Below are 18,131 nucleotides of genomic sequence, written 5' to 3' on the forward strand. Positions count from 1 at the left end.
CCCCAGAAAACTCTTTGATGGGTATTTTACTCATTTTGCTGAACACAACAAGACTTCCTGACAGTAAACAGAAACACACAAGGCCTTCTGCAGCCACAGAGGCAACCCAGGGCACCAGGAATGGGGACAGTCACCAACCCCCTGAACACTGGGGCCCTTGTCCTGTGGGTCTGCCTGGGAGGGCAAGGTGTGTGGCCACACTGGACACATTTCAGGGGCTCCTTGTCACGGGCACGAACACTGACTCCTGCAGAACCACCTCCGGCCCACTTAGAACAGAACAGAGAGCTGCTGTCTTCCCACCCCTCAAAGGTGGAAAAGTGAATATAGAAATGACCAAAGGAAGCTGATGGCAAGAGGAGAAAGCAATGAAAAGAAACAAGAAATAAAAGGAACAGTTAAAAGATGAGTGGCTCTGGCGGCGGTGGGAAAAGATGCAGAAGACAGAGGTAAGGGGAAAGGGAGAGAAGGAGAAATGGAAGGGCAAGGGTCAAAGGGGCCTTGCTGCTGTCCCCAGAAGACATTCCTGCTTCAGTGACTGAGGAGGGTGGGGGGTGGGGGCAATATCTCCATCTCTGGAACGCAACCACAGGAGCCATCCAGGACCCCTTCTCTATCTCCAGCCATCATTCTTGGATTTTAGGTTCAAAAACCTCATCCATGTGTGAGACAGATAAATTTGGGGAGGACTCATTCTGGGCTCTCCTCTCTCCTCCACCTCCCACAGGATTTGAGAAGTTCCCCCAGCTGGAGGTGGGCAGAGTGGCTGAGGGAGTGGCAGGTGACCCCAGCAGGATAGGTAGGGCCAAAGCACATATATAAAACATGGTGACACAGGAGCCCAGAGGACCCACTGTGTGGCTGACTTTGCCCCACGAAGCCTGCCTCATCGAATGTCCCCTGATGCTCAGAACCAGTCCCAGGAAGGACAGAGGTCAAAATCCCAATGGGACTGAGTTACAAACCCAAAGCAACTCCCAAATCACCAAACTGGGCTGAGTAACTTACAAGTGTCAGGGTCTTGGGCTAGTAATAAATTTTATTTATTGGAAAGTAAAGCAGCGTTTTGCACAGCTGAATTGGCTTATGAAGTTCATGCCTGGGACACAAATACTTACTTCTTCAACTCTTCTAGAAAATATAGCGTCAGTCTTCCTGGCTGGCAAATGCTGGGTGTCTGGACCTTGAGCCACTCACTCAGTATCTCACCTGACCCTGATCTCCCCAGACTCCCAGTGAACTCCCCCAGTACCGACTCCATTGCTCTGGTCACAGTAGGAGCCTAGTGCCAGCCAAGCCATTCTCCAGGTCTCACCAGCTGACGCCTGCAATCAGCACCTGCCCTAAAGCTTCCACTGTCAGAAGTTCGGTGCTTAGCTGGAGCAAAGGATGAAGAGGATGTGTTGGAGCAGCAAAGTTGCTTGCATGTTCCTAGGCCCTGCTCAGCTACTTCTGGAAAGAGGCCTCATACGGGTATGTTCAATAAGCATTCCCGGGCTCTGCACCAGCGTCCCTCCCTGGACAATGACCACTGCAATGCCTGGTGCTTTCTACTCCCCAGCTCAAGTGCCAGGGAAGTGACCTGGAGACTGGGCAGACCTGAGCCCAGCAGAGTCCACTTCCCAGCACCCCTCTGGGATGCTCCCTCCTTCCTTGATTTCGTGGCAGTCCCTGTGCCATGAACTGCGGACAGGAACCTGGGGTGCAATGCTGCTGCAGACACTTGAGATGCAATAAGGATGAGGAGAGCCTCAGGCACACTCTGGGAATGTCCACTCCATTTCCACCCCTGTGTGTGGGCAGAGTAAGATTTCAGGGCTGCCTCTGAGAGGAAGGCTAAAGCCCAGGCTCCAACCAGACCACCCAAGCACCAACTAAACGACTGTCCTCTGGCAACAGGGAAAGGCTTCCTGGAAAGGCTGTGACCATAACCCAATTTCTGGGGGACCAGGCAAGTCCACCTCAGGTCTCCTTTGAGCTCAGAACCTGGACTTGTCCTCCGAAGTCAGTATGTCAGGAGGCCTCAGTGAGAGCCTGTTAACTAAACAAAAGAAGAGAAATTGCTTTTCCTCTACAAAGCCCTGGGGCTTCTCACCATGCCTTCTTCCTCCCAGCACCAATTCACATCTGTGTCAAGGAAGCTCAGCTGGCAGTTCAAGTGCAGGGGACAGAGGGGAGGGCCACAGAAGCACTCTGCCGAGTCTCGGCATTCTCTCTTGGCAAGGGTCGTCTACACTGAAGCTCCCAGGAGGCTCATGTCATGGTGACATTTAAACTTCTTTCTTGCTGTGTTCTGGAAGTTTTTCAGACATGAGAAATTCTCTGGTTGTCACTGAATTTTTCAAATATGGATTTGGTGCTCTTTCCTCACAGAGGTGGTCTGGCCCTAAACTCTGACCGGAAAAGAGACCCTGCTCACTGGCCTCTGAGCAGGCCTCTTCTGCCATTCCCAAACACAGGTACTGGGATTTTCTGGGAGCAATCTCAGTTGAAACTGGGGACTCTTCAAAATTCTTCCCTGGAGGATAGTCAGGCCTGTGGGGGGAGGTCATGTACTCATTCTCTTCCCCTCCCAAAATGTTTTCCTGAAACTTTCCAGCTTCTATGGAAATGTCTTCCAGGAAATTCTCAAAGTTCACCACCAACTTGTCAATAAGGTCACTGGAGGTAGAAAGTGGTTTTAGGATCCTGTCTTCTTCTGGGTTCACAGAGTCATCGAATTCCTTCAGGTTTAGCTTATCCTGGACAAGAAAAAGAAACATCCCAACATAGGGGCTACATTTGATCATTTAGGGGCTACACTTGATGTAGCCAAAAGCTCCCCAGGCGTGGGACCTCAGATGCCCCACTCTTGAACAGCACCCCACACTCCCCAAGGCCTATCCTCTCCATATGCCCTTCCAGGGGGGCTGGGAAAGGGTAGTCTATTTCCTGAGAAATGGCTCCCTGGATTCAAATAGTTTCCTCTAGATTGCTTAAGGCTATTTTCCACACAATCATACATTCACAAAAGCCCAGTTACGAATGAAGTATTAAGCCAGGACGATGGCTCACACCTATAATCCCAGCACTCTGGGAGGCTGAGGCAGGTGGATTACTTGAGCTCAGGAGTTCAAGACCAGCCTGAGCAAGAGCAAGACTCCATCTCTACTAAAAGTAGAGAAATGGGGCAGGTGCTGTGGCCCATGCCTGTAATCTCAGCTATTCGGGAAACTAAGGCAGGGGGATCACCTGAACCCAGGAGTTTGAGGCTGCTGTGAGCCTGACCCCATGGCACTCTAGCCTTGGCAACAAAGTGAGATGCTATCAGAATTTTTTAAAAAAGGAGGGTTTCTCCTTAAGGAATATTCACTCGAAACCCCATTCCAGTTAAATAAAGTGTGATTCTAATTTCCCCAATCTGAGAAAAACAACTCAAGACAGTCTCTGGACAGCTAGGCTCATCAGTGTCAGGTTTCTAGGTGGTCTCCAGATTAATTTGCATTGGACTGCTTTTTAAATGACCTCAGCTCTTATAGTCAGGCCCTTTCTCTTTCCAATTAGACAGTCAGGTCAGGAAGGGTAAGGTTGGTGTCTGCCTTCTGTGTCATCCTTCATGGGACCAGTTCCATTCTGGAAACACGGTGGTTCCACCCAGCCTGGTGAAACCCTTTTCTCTTGTCCAAAACATGAGGTCAAAGTCATTCCAGTGAGGTTGATTCCATCTGCCCTGCACCCAGACTCTCCCTGGGACTTTTCAACCTTAAATTCTCTTTAGGGGAACTGCAAACAAAACTCAGCCCAGGATTCCTCCCCATCTCCATCACCCTGTCCACCTTCCACAAGCAGCCTGTGCAGTGATTTCCTTAAGAAGAACAGAGTGCTTACCTTGAAATCACCTCCATGCCACGTGGCTATACTACTTTCTGCAGGATTGGGGACCTTGGGCCAACATAGGTGAGTCAATCTGCTAATAAGAGATATGATTTCAAAACAGGAAGTGAGTCCAGAGGATTTTACACATACCGTATAGCTGAGCTGCAAGACTGAGGCTTTGCTAAGAGGAACCATATGGCTCCTGACAGAAACCAGGAAAATAAAGTAGGTTGGAGTGGGCGTGGGGTGGGGAGGTGAAATTGCAGGTTATTTACAGGACGTGGTGGGAGCCCAGCTATTGGGCTCTCCCTTCTCTTGCTCCTGCATCTTCATACCTAGTCCTGTTGCAGGAAATTGCAGCATCACGGACGTTGCTTTGGCATTTATTCCCTGGGAAGGGTAACACTCAACGTCTTATAAGCTACCCACACTTCAGTGTATTGGTTCTCAAAGTGTGGTCCTAACCAGCAGCACCAGCAACACCTGGGAACTTGTTATCAATGCAAACTCCTGGGCTTCACCCCAGGGCCATGGAATCAGAAACCCTTGGGATGGTGCCTCATTTTGATGCATGCTAAAGATTAAAAGGATTTCTAGGTTCATAATGTACATGAATTTGTGCAGGTGGCTTGGCTACAACATACATTGGTAACTGAAGTTGCATTAGCTGGGCAGAGAAAGCCCGCAGCTGTTCAATTGAAAGTGAGCTCCACCAGGGAGGGACCAACGGGGCAGCAGGAGGCTCCCTGCAGAAACAAAACACAAGACCCTGGAGACAAGCATCCTTCCCCCAGTGACCAGGGCAGGCAGGACAAGGGCCCCTGCAGCCAGCCCTATGACACTGTACCACAAGCGAGAAACAAGTCTGTGCCAGCATACAACTGGCCAGCACTCTGACTCCATGGGGATGCTGCTCCCTACTCTAGCTGAGGCCTCAGGGCCTCAGTCTCAGATGGCAAATGTAGCAGAGGAAGCCTGTGGGACAGCTGGCACTCTCCTGGCCTCAGAAAAGCCTAGACCTGGTACATGGAGCCATGGGAGGGGGAAGTCATCCTGCTTGGTCAGAATTCTGATGAGCCACAGAATGAAGCCTCTAATAATCTCAATAAGCATGTACCAAGTCGAAAAATGAATGAACACCCCCTAAATGGTAGAAGGCATCCATGATGCTTTCCGCCCCTTTTTGTCCCTGGTTTTCTAGGCCCCCACCATGGCCTGTAAACTCACTTGGGCTTTTTGAAACCATATGCCACTGTCAGGACGATGAGAGTAAGAAGCCCTCCTCCAGTCAGAGAAGATATAAGAAAAATCTCAAAGACACCTTGGGGGAAAGAAGAACAAAAATCATCAGTAAATTAATTCAGTTCCTTACTTGCTCAACAAAAATCAAAGATTAGCTTTTCCTTCTAGTAGCTTCAGCAACACAATTTCTTATTATTCTTCTTCCAATTAAAAGAACCTGGGATCTGTATCTCCCTATCTAGTTGTCTTCTCCCTGTACCATATACTGTGTTCACGGAGCCCAGTTATTACAAAATTTGGCAATGTTCTTTAAATTTTAATCTAAAGGTTTGTTTATTCCTTAAAACAGTTTTAGTATGTACTTAAAAATCAAATCTCTGCCACTCTAAGACTTGGCACAATTAACATATTCCTCTGTTTTTCTCATTCTCCTCCCTTCCTCGTCTCTCTCCTCATTCCATCGTCCTTCCCTCTTGAACATCTCCCTTAACCATCAGACGAAGCTACATTATATTTTATATTACTTGTTGTATCTATTAAATTTTTCTTGCTCCCTATATTTTTGATGTAAAAATTGGTGAGTTAAACATACAACAGACCTCTTTGCCCCCCAAAACTTCACAAATAAGATGAGGTTAAGCCTCTTCCTGTGGGTGAATGGTCCTTAGTCAACCAAGATTTTCCCTCCAAGGCCCTGTAATGTAGTATCCTCAGAAACTGGTGACTGTAAACTTGGGGACAGCCATGGGCAGGAGTTAGTAAGGTGCTGAGGCCAAAGCTAGCATTAACTGGACACCTCCTCCTGGAGATGGTTTGGGGCTGCCCATGAGAGAGCAGCAAGATGGCCAGTCTTTCCAAATTCAGCTCTGGGTCTGCCTGCTCACCCTCCTCCCCCATGTGCCTTCCAGGAAGGTCAGTGAGCCAGGGAGCAGGACAGCTCCTCTGACCTCAGTACTGCCATTCACTGGGCTTCCACCTGCATTTAGCAAACACCACTTCTCACTGACCTAAGGTAAATACAAGGAGAGGTACTCAGGGCTTGAAGGAAATACTCACTGAGTGATAATGTCCTGAACTTTATCTCCATCCCAAGTTTCCCCCCAGCACTGGTGTTGGCCATGACCTTAACAGTGTAAGAGGTCTGCCGTGTCAGGGACTCCAGGCCATACTGCAGCACGCTAGAGTTGACTGTCTTGGCTAAAGGAAAAACACACAAGTCAAACACCACAGGCAGACCAGCCTAAAGTTCGTGCTTTAGTAGCACCAAAATAAGAACATTGGAACCTGTGACTCCAAGGTTGGCCAGCTCATATTCCTACTCTTATTCATGTTCTACTTAAAATTAGCCTGGCAAGATGGATAAAAGACCTAAATGTAAGCGTTAAAACTAAAAAAAAAACTCCTAGACGACACAGGGTAAAATCTTCATGACCTTAAATTTCACAATGGTTTTTTACATGTGATACCAAAGGTACAAGCAGCAAAAGAAAAATAGATTAAATAGGATTTCATTAAAATTAAAAGCTTTTGTGCATCAAAAGAACAATATTAAGAAAATGAAAAGACAACCGTAAGAATAGGAGAAAATATTTCCAAATCATACATGTGATAAGGAATTTTGATATCCAGAACATACAGAGGAAAAACTATATTAAATAATATTCAACATATATCAATAACAAAAGTAATTACAGAAGTCAAACGTGACTTGTCTATGATGAATATAATACAGGTTTTTCTTTTCTTAAAATGCGTGTCCATTTTGTTAGCACCCTCTGTATACAGAACTCCCATAACTACAGCAAAAGACAAACAGCCGGACTTAAAAATAGGCAAAGAGATTTAGAAGACATTTCTCCAAAAAGCATATACATATGCCCATAATTATGTGAAGAGACACTCAACTCCATTAGTCATTAGGCAAATCAAAGAGCTACCACTTCACATCTACTAGGATAGCCATAATAATTTTTTAAATAAAAAATAAAAAGCGTTGACAAGGAGGCAGAGAAATGGAAACCCTCATACACTGGTGGTGAGAATGTAAAATGGTGTAGTCATTATGAAAGAAAGTTTGGTGGTTCCTTAGTAAACTAAACTGTAATTACCATATAATTTAGGAATTGCAACCGTAGGTACGTATGCAAAAGAACCGAAAGCATGGACTCACACCGATATTTGTACATCACTGTTCATAGCATCACTGCTCACAGTAGCCAAAAGGTTGAAACAACCCAAATGTCCATAACAAAATATGGACCATCCATCTACTGGAATATTATTATTCAGTCATAAGAAGGAATGAAGTATTAATTCATGCTACAACATGGATGAACTTTGACAACATCATGTGAAGTAAAAGAAGCCAGACACAAGGCCACATATGGCATGATTCTACTTATACAAAATATCTGGAATAGGCAATGCCGATAGAGGCACAAAGTAGTTTGGGATTTCCAGGGGCTGTGGGAAGAGAGGAACGGGGTATGAACAATTAATGGGTACAGCTTGTTAAAAAGGTTCTGGTGAGGGTTGCACTACACTATGAACATTCTTAAGGGCCCCATTTTGCACACTTTCAAATGTTATGTTACACTATTTTACATAATACAAAAATTTCAGCCTAAATAGAAATCTAAGCCCTGGCCAGAATTTAGGCTATCAGGAGATCTTATGGACTCAAAAACAAAAGTATGACTTAGCAATGGGCAGTAAAAGTCATAGTACAGGGTCTGGCCCCTCTACTCCAGCCAGGCATACCTTTCCCAATAATAGTAGTGCTCCCAGGAAGTCAGCTCGTTTAGAGTCTGACCAGGATAAACCATCTCAGCATTCATACAGAACTCTCAGGTACTGTCACTTCACTGTCATTTAACCCCCCAAGCCTCAAAAGATGGGTGTTCTTGGCCTCATTTTCAGAGAGGCTTAAAGAAGCTCAGTGACTCATGTAAGTTGCAGGTCACAACAATGGGAGTCATGCTTAGACAGGTCTATCCCTAGGATCTATATGGGGGGTTTTAATCTTGGCCATGGGTAGACTTACAGAATTCTTTTCCATCTTCGGCTTGGCAAAATATGGTATAGTTTCTGATTATACCATTTCTCTCACTCTTGGGGATCTCTTCCCATACAATCATGACTGTCTTCACACCAATATTCTCCACCTTGGTCCTAGGACCTCTTGATGGAACTAGAATGGATGGAGATATAAATGATGAACACTGAATCACACCCCAGCAGTCCTTCCCTCACCAACGCTCTGGCCAGTACTCAGACCAAAACCACAGTGCTGGAAGTGGAAGGTAAGTGTTGATAGGGATTTAATGGATCAACTTCTTGGGAAAATTGTGTTTTGGAGTCACCCAACTTAAACAAGAAGAAAAGTGACACTAAAGACCAAAGAAAAAGTATTTTCTTATAGATCACTTTCTCCAATCTGGTACCCAGCTTTTCCATTTCTATCTATGAAGTGTAGCTATTATCAAATAATTGAATCCATGCCTCCAAGGGCTACATTTGAGTGGCTGATATTTTCCAGTGTTGAACCTGGAAGACAAGAACTTGCAAAAATATAAGAATAAAGTCTGAACAATTCACCAATAGAGCCCTTGCTTATTGCCATATAATTTAATAAATAATTTTTTATAATCCCCAATGTATGATAAACTCTGTAGGGTCCCTGAGTTAGTCTTAACTAAATGTTTTTTCTGCTTGCCACTATATTTGCACTAGCTTTCTTTGTGACTTTGGGTAAGTTGTTTCACCTCACTGACCTCAGTCTCACAAATGTGAAATGAACTTTAAAAGTTCATTAAAGATCAATGGACTTGATCTTTAATGTCTACCTAAGCTTTGCAATTCAGCAAATCCAGTGGTGTCAAAAATTCATAGTTCCCTACAGGATGTGAATGATGGGCAGACCCCAGTGTTTCCTCCCCCACAGGGCCTTTCCCATACATACTGTCTTCTTTGGCATAAGCCTGAATGGAATTTGGCTCGCCCACTTGGTCTTGCAACATTGGATACACAGAGATGTTATAGCACAAGAAAGGCTCTAGTTTATCTGAAAAAAAAGACAGAAAGAAAGAAGCATAAGTACAGAATGTGGCAGAGTTGCAGACATGCTAGACTAAGAGTTATGACTTATGACTTGTGAAGATATTCAGTAACTATATAGTTTCCACATCTGAAAAATAAGAAGGTTAGGTTGGATAGTCTGTGATGCCTATTGCTGCTCTAAAAGTTTCTAATTAATTCTTAGAATTGAACCCTGCTCCACTCTGCCAAAATTGTAGAGCCATCCAGTGCCCCATCACTGATTTTATCATATGACATATTTATGGGGCTACATATGATTTGGGGCTACTGCAGAATAAAACCAAATCCTTCAGTCAATAGCATAACACCCTGGAGAACTCAGGTACCATGAATTCCAGCCTCTCTGCCTGCATGCATCCCTGCATGCCGATTATTCTTCATATAGGTGGCATTAAGAAATGCCTGGAGGGATAAGATTGAACAGGTAAAACCTCACTCATGCATCTTATGGGGGCAGGGACTGTTCTTGTATCAATTCCCTAGGGAAGGGGCCTAGCTCTTAAATAGGCAACCAGAACTAAAGGGAGTGTCTGACACAGGACAGATGGGATCCAAACACTCGTGAAAGCCACAAGATGATGAGAACATCTGGGAAGGGCTCTCCTTCAGCACACATTAAGGTGGTGTTTTCCACTTGGAGATAGGCCAGATACATGGTCCAATACCCACAGCTTTCTGTGCCAACCTTGCCTGGGAAATGCCAAAAAGTGCATCACTTCCCTAAGCTTGCATGAGCTTGTCCGAAGCTATTAACCACATTTATAGTTTTGAAGCCAAAGTTAAAGATCTAAAAACTGATGAAGATAAAACTAAATCCTGCACAGAAGGAAGCTGTGGGTTCTGCGCTGGATACCTTGCTGGATTGTCCAATTCCTGGCCTGAGACACAAGTTCCCAGGAAAGAGCCGGGGGCTCTGAGTCCAAATCTGGGAACCACTCTACCATCCACGTGTCCACCTCCGAATCAGAGCTTTGCCACTCCACCACCAGCTGGTCCTGAGCAAGGCAGGCCTGCAGGGCCTCAACGTGACACAGTGCTGAAAAGAGAGGAAGGACTACTTCACAGCTACCCAGCTCAACCCCACATGCACCAACCACACTGGCGTCTGCTCATTGCCCAGGCTGTAAAGCAAGGTCAAAGTTCATCTCCACAGCAGCCTCCCCATGGTACTACTTTCATCCTTTTATTTATTTATTTTTTTTAGACAGAGTCTCACCTTGTTGCTCTTGGGCTTAGCGATTCTCTTGCCTCAGTCTCCCGAGTAGCTGGGACTACAGGCGCCCACCACAACGCCCAGCTATTTTTTGTTGCAATTCTCATTGCTGTGTTTCAGCTGACTGGGGCCAGGTTCAAACCCACCACCCTCGGTATATGGGGCTGGCGCCTTACCCACTGAGCCACAGGCGCCACCCTACTTTCATCCTTTTCATTGTATCCCTTTTCCTTATACAACATCTTTGATGATTAAGTGCCTTCTCAATCTTCCTTCACCTCCTCAAATTGACCTGTTTCCAGCAAAGGATGTCACTAGAGAGTTGATGACCACAAAGACTTACCTGCCAGAGGTGTTTTCTGCAAGTCACAAGGAAAGCAAACCTGAGACAAAGAATAAATCTCCAAAGGTGGAGTTTTAGGCGCCAGTAAGTGTGTTGCTGGGAAGGTGGGAGATGGTGATCCTAGCATCATAGCAGGGAGATGACTTCCCACTTTAACTTGAGATGCAAGCCCTACACAAAGTGGACATGAATTCCTATCCTTAAGGCAGCAAGAATTGTGTCTATACCAGAAAGATAAAGACACACCCATTCAAAGTGCCTAAGTGTGGACCAATATACAGCAGAACCTCCATAGTTGACCACCTCCGTGCATTGACCACTCCTTAAGTTGACCTAATTTTCATAGACCAGACATGCACCATATGCACAAATCAATACAGTAGGCCTCGTTCCTTATGTTGACCACCTCTGTACATTGACTAATTTGTTACAGTCCCTTGGGTGGTCAAGTTACAGAGGCTCTACTGTATGTAACTGGCAATATTTTCTGTAAGACTGGCCCAAAACACATCTCTGGAAACAGACCACAAGATTCCTTTAACAATGTGGTTTCAAATCCAATATCTGGGATTTAATCAAAATCAGAGAGGATCTTATTGAAAATGTTCTGAACACACAGAAGAGAGAACTATTTGGAGGTGCAGTGAAGCACAAAGCCAGTGGGGCTCCACTAGTAAGGTTGAGGCAGTGGCAGTGTGGGGGGGTGTGGCTCTCCCCATACCCCCTCCCAGCACACCTCAGCCTTCACAAGTGGAGCCCCCAGGAAGTGTGTTAAAACGAGCATCAAAAATAGTCCTGGATGAGGGCAGAAGAGTGTCCTGCAAACTACAATAACCAGAAAAACCCCAGGGGCCTGTGAAGCGGGAAGCCTGGGCCAAACGGAGGAATTCGGGGTGGGAACTGGAGGTCTTACATCCTGCTACTCCCAGGTGACAGGCCCCAGCAGGCTGGGTGCATACTCAGGAGTCTTGTTCTTACAAGTCACAGTTCATGGATCCTTTTCCCAAACTGGGCCTTTAGGAAACACTCCAGCTGCTAGTCCTAGAAGCAAGGTCAGGTAGTTAACCTGAAAAGGTAGCTCTGAGAAAGGGCAGCTGAAGCCTGAAGGAAATGTGAAGCCAGAAAAGGGGCAGCGTCACCCAAGTCATCCAGCCCACCTGTTCCTTAGGGCTCCACTTTCTCCTCCCTGCTTTCCCTGCTCAGAGCCTCCAAGTATCTCAACCTGTCCAGGCTGAAAGTCATTGGTGGAACATTTGCAATATTACCCAGACTCTTCCAGCAGCCATGTTGGTGCTCTGCCCCCACCTTCTCAGATTCCTTCTTACTGTTTATGTGTGTTCCTTGGTTGGGATAACTTTGAGATGACACACTCTAGATCCCCTTACAGGATCTGGTAGGAACCACCCTATCCAGGACTTTTATCTTAGACTGTACCTGTTATGAGTTGAATTGTGTCCCCTGAAAAGATATCCCCAGTACCACAGAATGGGACTTATGTGGAAATAGAACCATTGCAGATCCAGTCAGTTAGGATGGTAGGCCCTTAACCCAATATGACTGGTTTTGTTATAAGAAAAGAGGAATTTGACTGGGCATGGTGGCTCATGCCTATAATCTCAGCATTGGGAGGCCAAGGTGGAAGAATCACTTGAGGCCCGGAGTTTGAGACCAGCCTGGGCAACATACAAGACTCCATCTCTATGAAAACTTTTAGAAAATAATTAGCCAGGCATGGTGGCACATAGCCGTAGTCCTAGCTATCTGGGAGGTTGAATTGTAGTCCTAGCTATTTGGGGAGGTGGCTTGAGCCCAAGAGTTTGAAAACTATGATTGTGCTACTGCACTCTAGCCTAGGTAACAGAGTGAGACCCCATGTCCAAAAAAAAAAGGTAATTTAAATACAGAAATAGAAACACACAGGAAGTTGGCCCTATGAGGACCAAGGCAGAGATTAGAGTTACAGGCATTACGGGAGCTGCCACAAGAAGCTGGAAGAGGTAAGGAAGGATGCCCCACTAAAGACTTTAGTGGGAGCACGGCCCAGCCAACACCTTGATCTTGACCTTCTAGGCTTCAGAACCATGAGATAATAAATTTGGTCATTTCAAGCCACACTGGCTCTGTGGTACTTCATTTCAACAGCCGGAGGAAAATCAGGTAGCCCCTCTGGTTCAGCCTCTCTTTTCTTGGCCTGCTTCCTCTGCTTCCTTTTCTGGTCCCCTGGAAGCACTTTTTCAATAAATGATTTGCCCACAAATCCTGACCTGAAGATGAGTGAGTGCTGGTTACTAACCTCACACTCTTTCTTCCTACTAGTACTGGAGTTCTGAGGAGTGGGAGGAGCCAGATCTCAAGTGCCAAATGGGCTGCAGAGACTGAGGAAGCCACAGGGACATGGCAAAGGCCCCATGAAGCCATGAGTCAACCCTGAAAGGGGAAAAGGCCTGGCAATGCGACGGCGTTTTAGAAGAGAAGTTTCTAAATCATCACTCTACTAAACATAAACTAATTGCTGGGTCCTCCTGTCATTCAATAAGAAATCTTTGAGCAATTTCCCCAAATATAACACATCCCCAGGTGTGGCAGGAAATACAGACCCTTCCTTGGAAAAAGGGGAAGGAGCTTTGGCTATGAAAACCATTAATTTCTTGGGATTTGCAAAAAGACAGTCACTCTGAGGCTTCAATCCCTGCTCAAGTGCTGGTGGTACCTTGCCTTTGCCAGCTGTCCCTTCACTGGCATCAATCCTGACATCCTCCTTGGGCCCTCTGACCACACAGTGGCTGTGCTTTCCCCACAGCTGCCTATGGGCTCAGGCAATGGTTTTCAACTTTCCTAATGCCATGACCCTTTAATACAATTCCTCATGTTGTAGTGACTCCCAACCATAAAATTATTTTCGTTGCTACTCCATAACTATAATTTACTACTGTTATGAATCATAATGTAAATATCTGATATTAGGTGACTCTGTGAAAGGGTCATTTGACCCCCAAAGGGGTTGCAACCCACAGGTTGAGAATCGCTGGGCTAAGTGGTCACAGAACAGAGAGGATGTTCAGACAGAAGGAAGCTGAAGGTTCATCTTTTCCTATCCCTTATGCTAAAAAGGAGAATGAGGAGGCCCACAGAGGTCAAACCAGCTCAGCATCACCAGAATTACAAGTCATTTTATTAATACCAAGGCCAAGATGCTGGAGGAGTATATTGTACAAGTTTGAAATTGTGTAGACCTGAGCTGGAATCCCACCTGGGAGACTTGGGCAAATTGCTAAGCTTTGCTGAATCTGTTCATCACCTATAAGATGGACTTAACAATATCTACTTAATGGGTCATTTCAAGGGTAAATGAGATGACCTGTGTTGCCTTAGCATGATGGCTGTCATTTACTAAAGGAAACAATTTGATAATTATACTTAAGGATAGTTATATGTACAAAAATTATTATTAACTATAGTTGCCTCCACTTTACTAAACACAATTCTGTAGAACATCACTTTTTTTTTATTGTTATTGTTTTTATTTTTTTTTTTTAAACATTGCTTTTTTTATGGCTAGGACAGAGGTCTGTAAAATTTCTCTGTGAAGAGCCAGACAGACAATATTTTAGTTTTTATGAACTACATGCTCTCTGTCCCAACTAGTCAACTCTGTCACTGTGGTCCAAAAGAAATCATAGACAATATGTAATTAAATAAGAGTGGTTGTGTGCCAATAAAGCTTCATTTACAAACACAGGTGTTGGATTAGATTTGGCCTACAAGCTGTAAGTTTGCCACCACCCAGTCTAGGACCATTATGACTAATGATCACACTGATGATTCTGACACAAAGCCAGAAAAAAACCGAAGTGAATTCAGCAAAATTTTAGTTAAAATATATTTTGTACTATTTTTAAAGTTGATAATTCATGTCCAGTGGAAATTTAATTAATCAGAAATTTTATTAAGAATAACAGAAACAGACCAGGTGTGGTGGCTCACACCTGTAATCCTAGCACACTGGGAGGCCAAGGCGTGAGGATCACTTGAGCTCAGGAGTTTGAGACCAGCCTGAGCAAGAGTGAGACCTTGATGCTACTAACATTAGATAAAAGTAGGTGGGCATTGTGGTGGCCACCTGTAGTCCTCACTACTTGAGAGGTTGAAGCAAGAGGATCTCTTGATCCCAGGAGTTTGAGGTTACAGTGAGCTATGATGATGATGCCACTGCATTCTAGTCAGGGTGACAGAGTGAGATAATGCCTGACAAATAAATAAATAGGCTCGGCACCTGTGGCTCAAGCAGCTAAGGCGCCAGCCACATACACCTAAGATGGCGGGTTCGAATCCCCAGCCCGGGCCCGCCAAACAACAATGATGGCTGCAACCAAAAAATGGCCAGGCGTTGTGGCGGGCGCCTGTAGTCCCAGCTACTTGGGAGGCTGAGGCAGGAGACTCGCTTGAGCCCAGGAGTTGGAGGTTGCTGTGAGCGTGATGCCATGGCACTCTACCCAGGGGGATAGCTTGAGGCTCCGTCTCAAAAAAAAAACCAAACAAATAAATAAATAAATCACAGTAAAAATCAGCACTAGACAAAGCATTTTACATACATAATCTCATTTAATCTTCACAACATCTCTATGGGGCAGGTATTAGTATACAAGAACTCTGTTTTACAAGTAGCCAAGGTTAGGTAATTTGTCCAAGATTAATAGTATTCTTTGGAAGAGTCAACCCAGAGCTGTTGGACCTCAAAGCCCATGTTTCTATCCCCTACTCTCAGTGCTTCCCATCCTGGGGCCACACTAGATCACTAGCCAACAGCACCTCTATTAACAAAGAAGGTGTATCCCAGTGCAGTGGGCTAAGTTTAGATAGAAGAGAGGAAGGGGGCACAGGCAGAGAAGTCTAGAGTGGTTGTGTAAATGCCCGAACCAGTCTAGGTCCAAGCAATAAACCAGAGGTGGAAAACTGGAGAGAACCTGTTTTGATAACTAGCTACTGAGTACCTGCTCTATGCCAAGTGCTCCATGCTATTTTAGGTGTTGGAAATTGGTTAAAAAAGAAAAGAAAAATAGACAAACATCCCTTTCCTCATGGAACTTACATCCTACTGTGTGAAAAGGCAACAGAACAAATGAGACAATATATAGAAAAAGAGAGGCACTAAATTCCACAGAGAAAAATAAAGCAGAGCAGAGCAAACCTACTGCCTACACTTCTTTTGAATGAGAATCAAAGAAAGTATTTTGTTCCAAAACAGGATACAAAGTACAAGTTTGTCTGGGAGCAGTAATAGGTTAAAAACTATTTAACCAGAAGTGTGAGGAGCACTTTATTAGCAAATATAAACATTAGATTTTTCCCCTAATTTAGTCAAATGGAACAGGAAAAAGGAAGAGAACAGGAAAAAGGAAGAATACAGGAAAGTGAGCATTAGACCAAGGCTGGGGTTGTGTTCAATACCCATCTGTGGGGGGAACAGTTCAAAAAGGCTCAGTCACTGAGGACAAAGGGGGACAAATGGGACAGTTTTGCATGGCCAGCTTACATTCAGTCAGACTAGAAAAGTCAAAGCTGCACGCAGAACTTCTAGGTTTGTGACTTCGGATTACGTGATTTATGTCTGAGTTTTAATACAGGCTTTGTTCCAAAGGAACTGTATTTCAAGCGACTCATTAATTATCAGTAAGTTCTGCTTTCCTCACCATAGCCTAAAAAGTCCCCATTCCATTTTCATTTTGACTGAAGAAAAACAACTGCCCTTGAGAGGACAGTGACTGCTCCTTGGCCCAAGGATGGAAGCAGGCACCTAAGGGAGAAGCTGATGCTCTACTCACGTTTTTCGTGAATGGCCGGAATCCTCAGGGTGGCTACTGGAGATTCTCCAAGAGAATTGTAAGAAATCACAGACACCCAATATGCCTCGCCTCCCAGGTCCAGTTCAAACTGCTGGTTAGTGGTGTTCCTGATCTCCGTGAGGTTAGTTTTATTTTCTGGAAAGTACCATATGTTGTAGCCAAGTGTTTTCTCCAGGATTGGGGCTCCTCTTGCTTTCTGAATCCAAAGGAAACACCAGAAAAAGAAAGACCCAGAGACAGTCTAAGTGGTGGGGGTGGTGGGTTAGAGATAATGTTAACTAGTAGCTGCTAAAGTACAATTAGGTTTTTACCCCTCAGGGATGAATAACATACCCTAGGCTGGGATATTAATGCCTCAAGTGCCGGAAGGGATTTACTGAATGGTAACCTGGTGGTATCAATCCTTAACCTGAGTTTAATTCCATGAGGCTAAACTGGGATGCTGCTCAAGCCAAAGAAAGCAAACCACCTTCATGTCCTTCTGAGTGTGTCTTTCACTCCATCCCACAGGTGTGGAGAGGTAAACACTAAACAGCCAAGCCTCTGAGTACATCCCAAGTCCGCTCTGGCCCACGTCATCTCTTGCCCTATCATCCAAGAATTGGAAAGTTCACATGCCCTTGTCTTTTATCGTCACACCTTCCCTCCGAGGAGAGAACCAGCTTCTCTGGACTGGGCTTCTTGGTCAGGCATCCTACCGAAGAGAATTAAAACATTCAGGGCTGCCCTACCAGTCCCAAGTCCTTGGTGAGAAGCCTAAGATGGAACTGCTGGAGCTTTAAGCCAAACTTTTACTTTCAGCCTTGAAGTTGGCCCCACTAACCAGATGTTTCACTTAGGAGTCAGCAAGCTGAGTATTTCCCAGAAATTATAGGGTTTCTCAGTTGTTTACTTTGTTATTGACTATACACACAGCTGGAGAAGAATGAACAAGTCAAGCAGAACCTTAGAAGTCCCGTTTTCCAAGTGCCTTTCTAGTTCAAAAATTTCTTCTGTGTTGCTGACCATGGCACAAAAGGTCAGCTAGAATCTTCCTATGACTGGAAGCCATTTATCTCTCAAGACAACCCATTCTATTTTTTTAAATAACAGCTTTATTGAGATGTAATTCACATTCCAGAAAATTCATTGCCTTAGCTCAGGTGGCTCATGCCCATACTCCCAGCATTTTGAGACAGAGGATAACTTCAGGCTGGGAATTCGAGACCAGCCCCAGCAACATAGCAAGACCCCATCACTACAAAAAATAAGAAAAATTAGCTGACTATATGGCAGCATATAGTCCCAGCTGCTCAGGAGGCTAAGGCAAGAGGATTACTTGAGCCCAGGAGTCTAAGGCAGCAGTCAGCTATGATCATCATGCCACTGCATTCCATCCTGGGCAACAAAGTGAGACCCTGTCTCAAAGGAAAAAATAATTACTGATTAAAGCAAATTCAATGTATTGTGAATTTAAAGAATATTCACAGAGTGGTGCAACCATAACCACAATGTAATTTTGGAACATTTTAGTATATTGCTTTTTTTTTTTTTTTTT

The 18,131-nt window shown here is 44.8% G+C and overlaps 1 protein-coding gene across 1 annotated transcript in view; it reads right to left on the reverse strand.

Moving 5' to 3' along the window:
* Positions 1–2,270: 2,270 nt before the first annotated feature.
* The window catches only part of IL31RA (interleukin 31 receptor A), a 61,992-nt gene continuing 46,131 nt past the window's right edge, over positions 2,271–18,131 (reverse strand). Inside the window, exons 9-16 of the mRNA XM_012811877.2 lie at positions 16,574–16,790; positions 10,049–10,231; positions 9,059–9,160; positions 8,141–8,287; positions 6,154–6,294; positions 5,083–5,176; positions 3,868–3,949; positions 2,271–2,741 (exon numbers count right to left, since the gene is read on the reverse strand). Coding sequence (XP_012667331.2) covers positions 2,271–2,741; positions 3,868–3,949; positions 5,083–5,176; positions 6,154–6,294; positions 8,141–8,287; positions 9,059–9,160; positions 10,049–10,231; positions 16,574–16,790 — 1,437 coding nt within the window. The remainder of the gene's footprint in view (positions 2,742–3,867; positions 3,950–5,082; positions 5,177–6,153; positions 6,295–8,140; positions 8,288–9,058; positions 9,161–10,048; positions 10,232–16,573; positions 16,791–18,131) is intronic.

Source organism: Otolemur garnettii, unplaced genomic scaffold (assembly GCF_000181295.1).
Source record: "Otolemur garnettii isolate 467f Iridium unplaced genomic scaffold, OtoGar3 scaffold00005, whole genome shotgun sequence".
NCBI classification, from domain to species: Eukaryota; Metazoa; Chordata; class Mammalia; order Primates; family Galagidae; genus Otolemur; species Otolemur garnettii.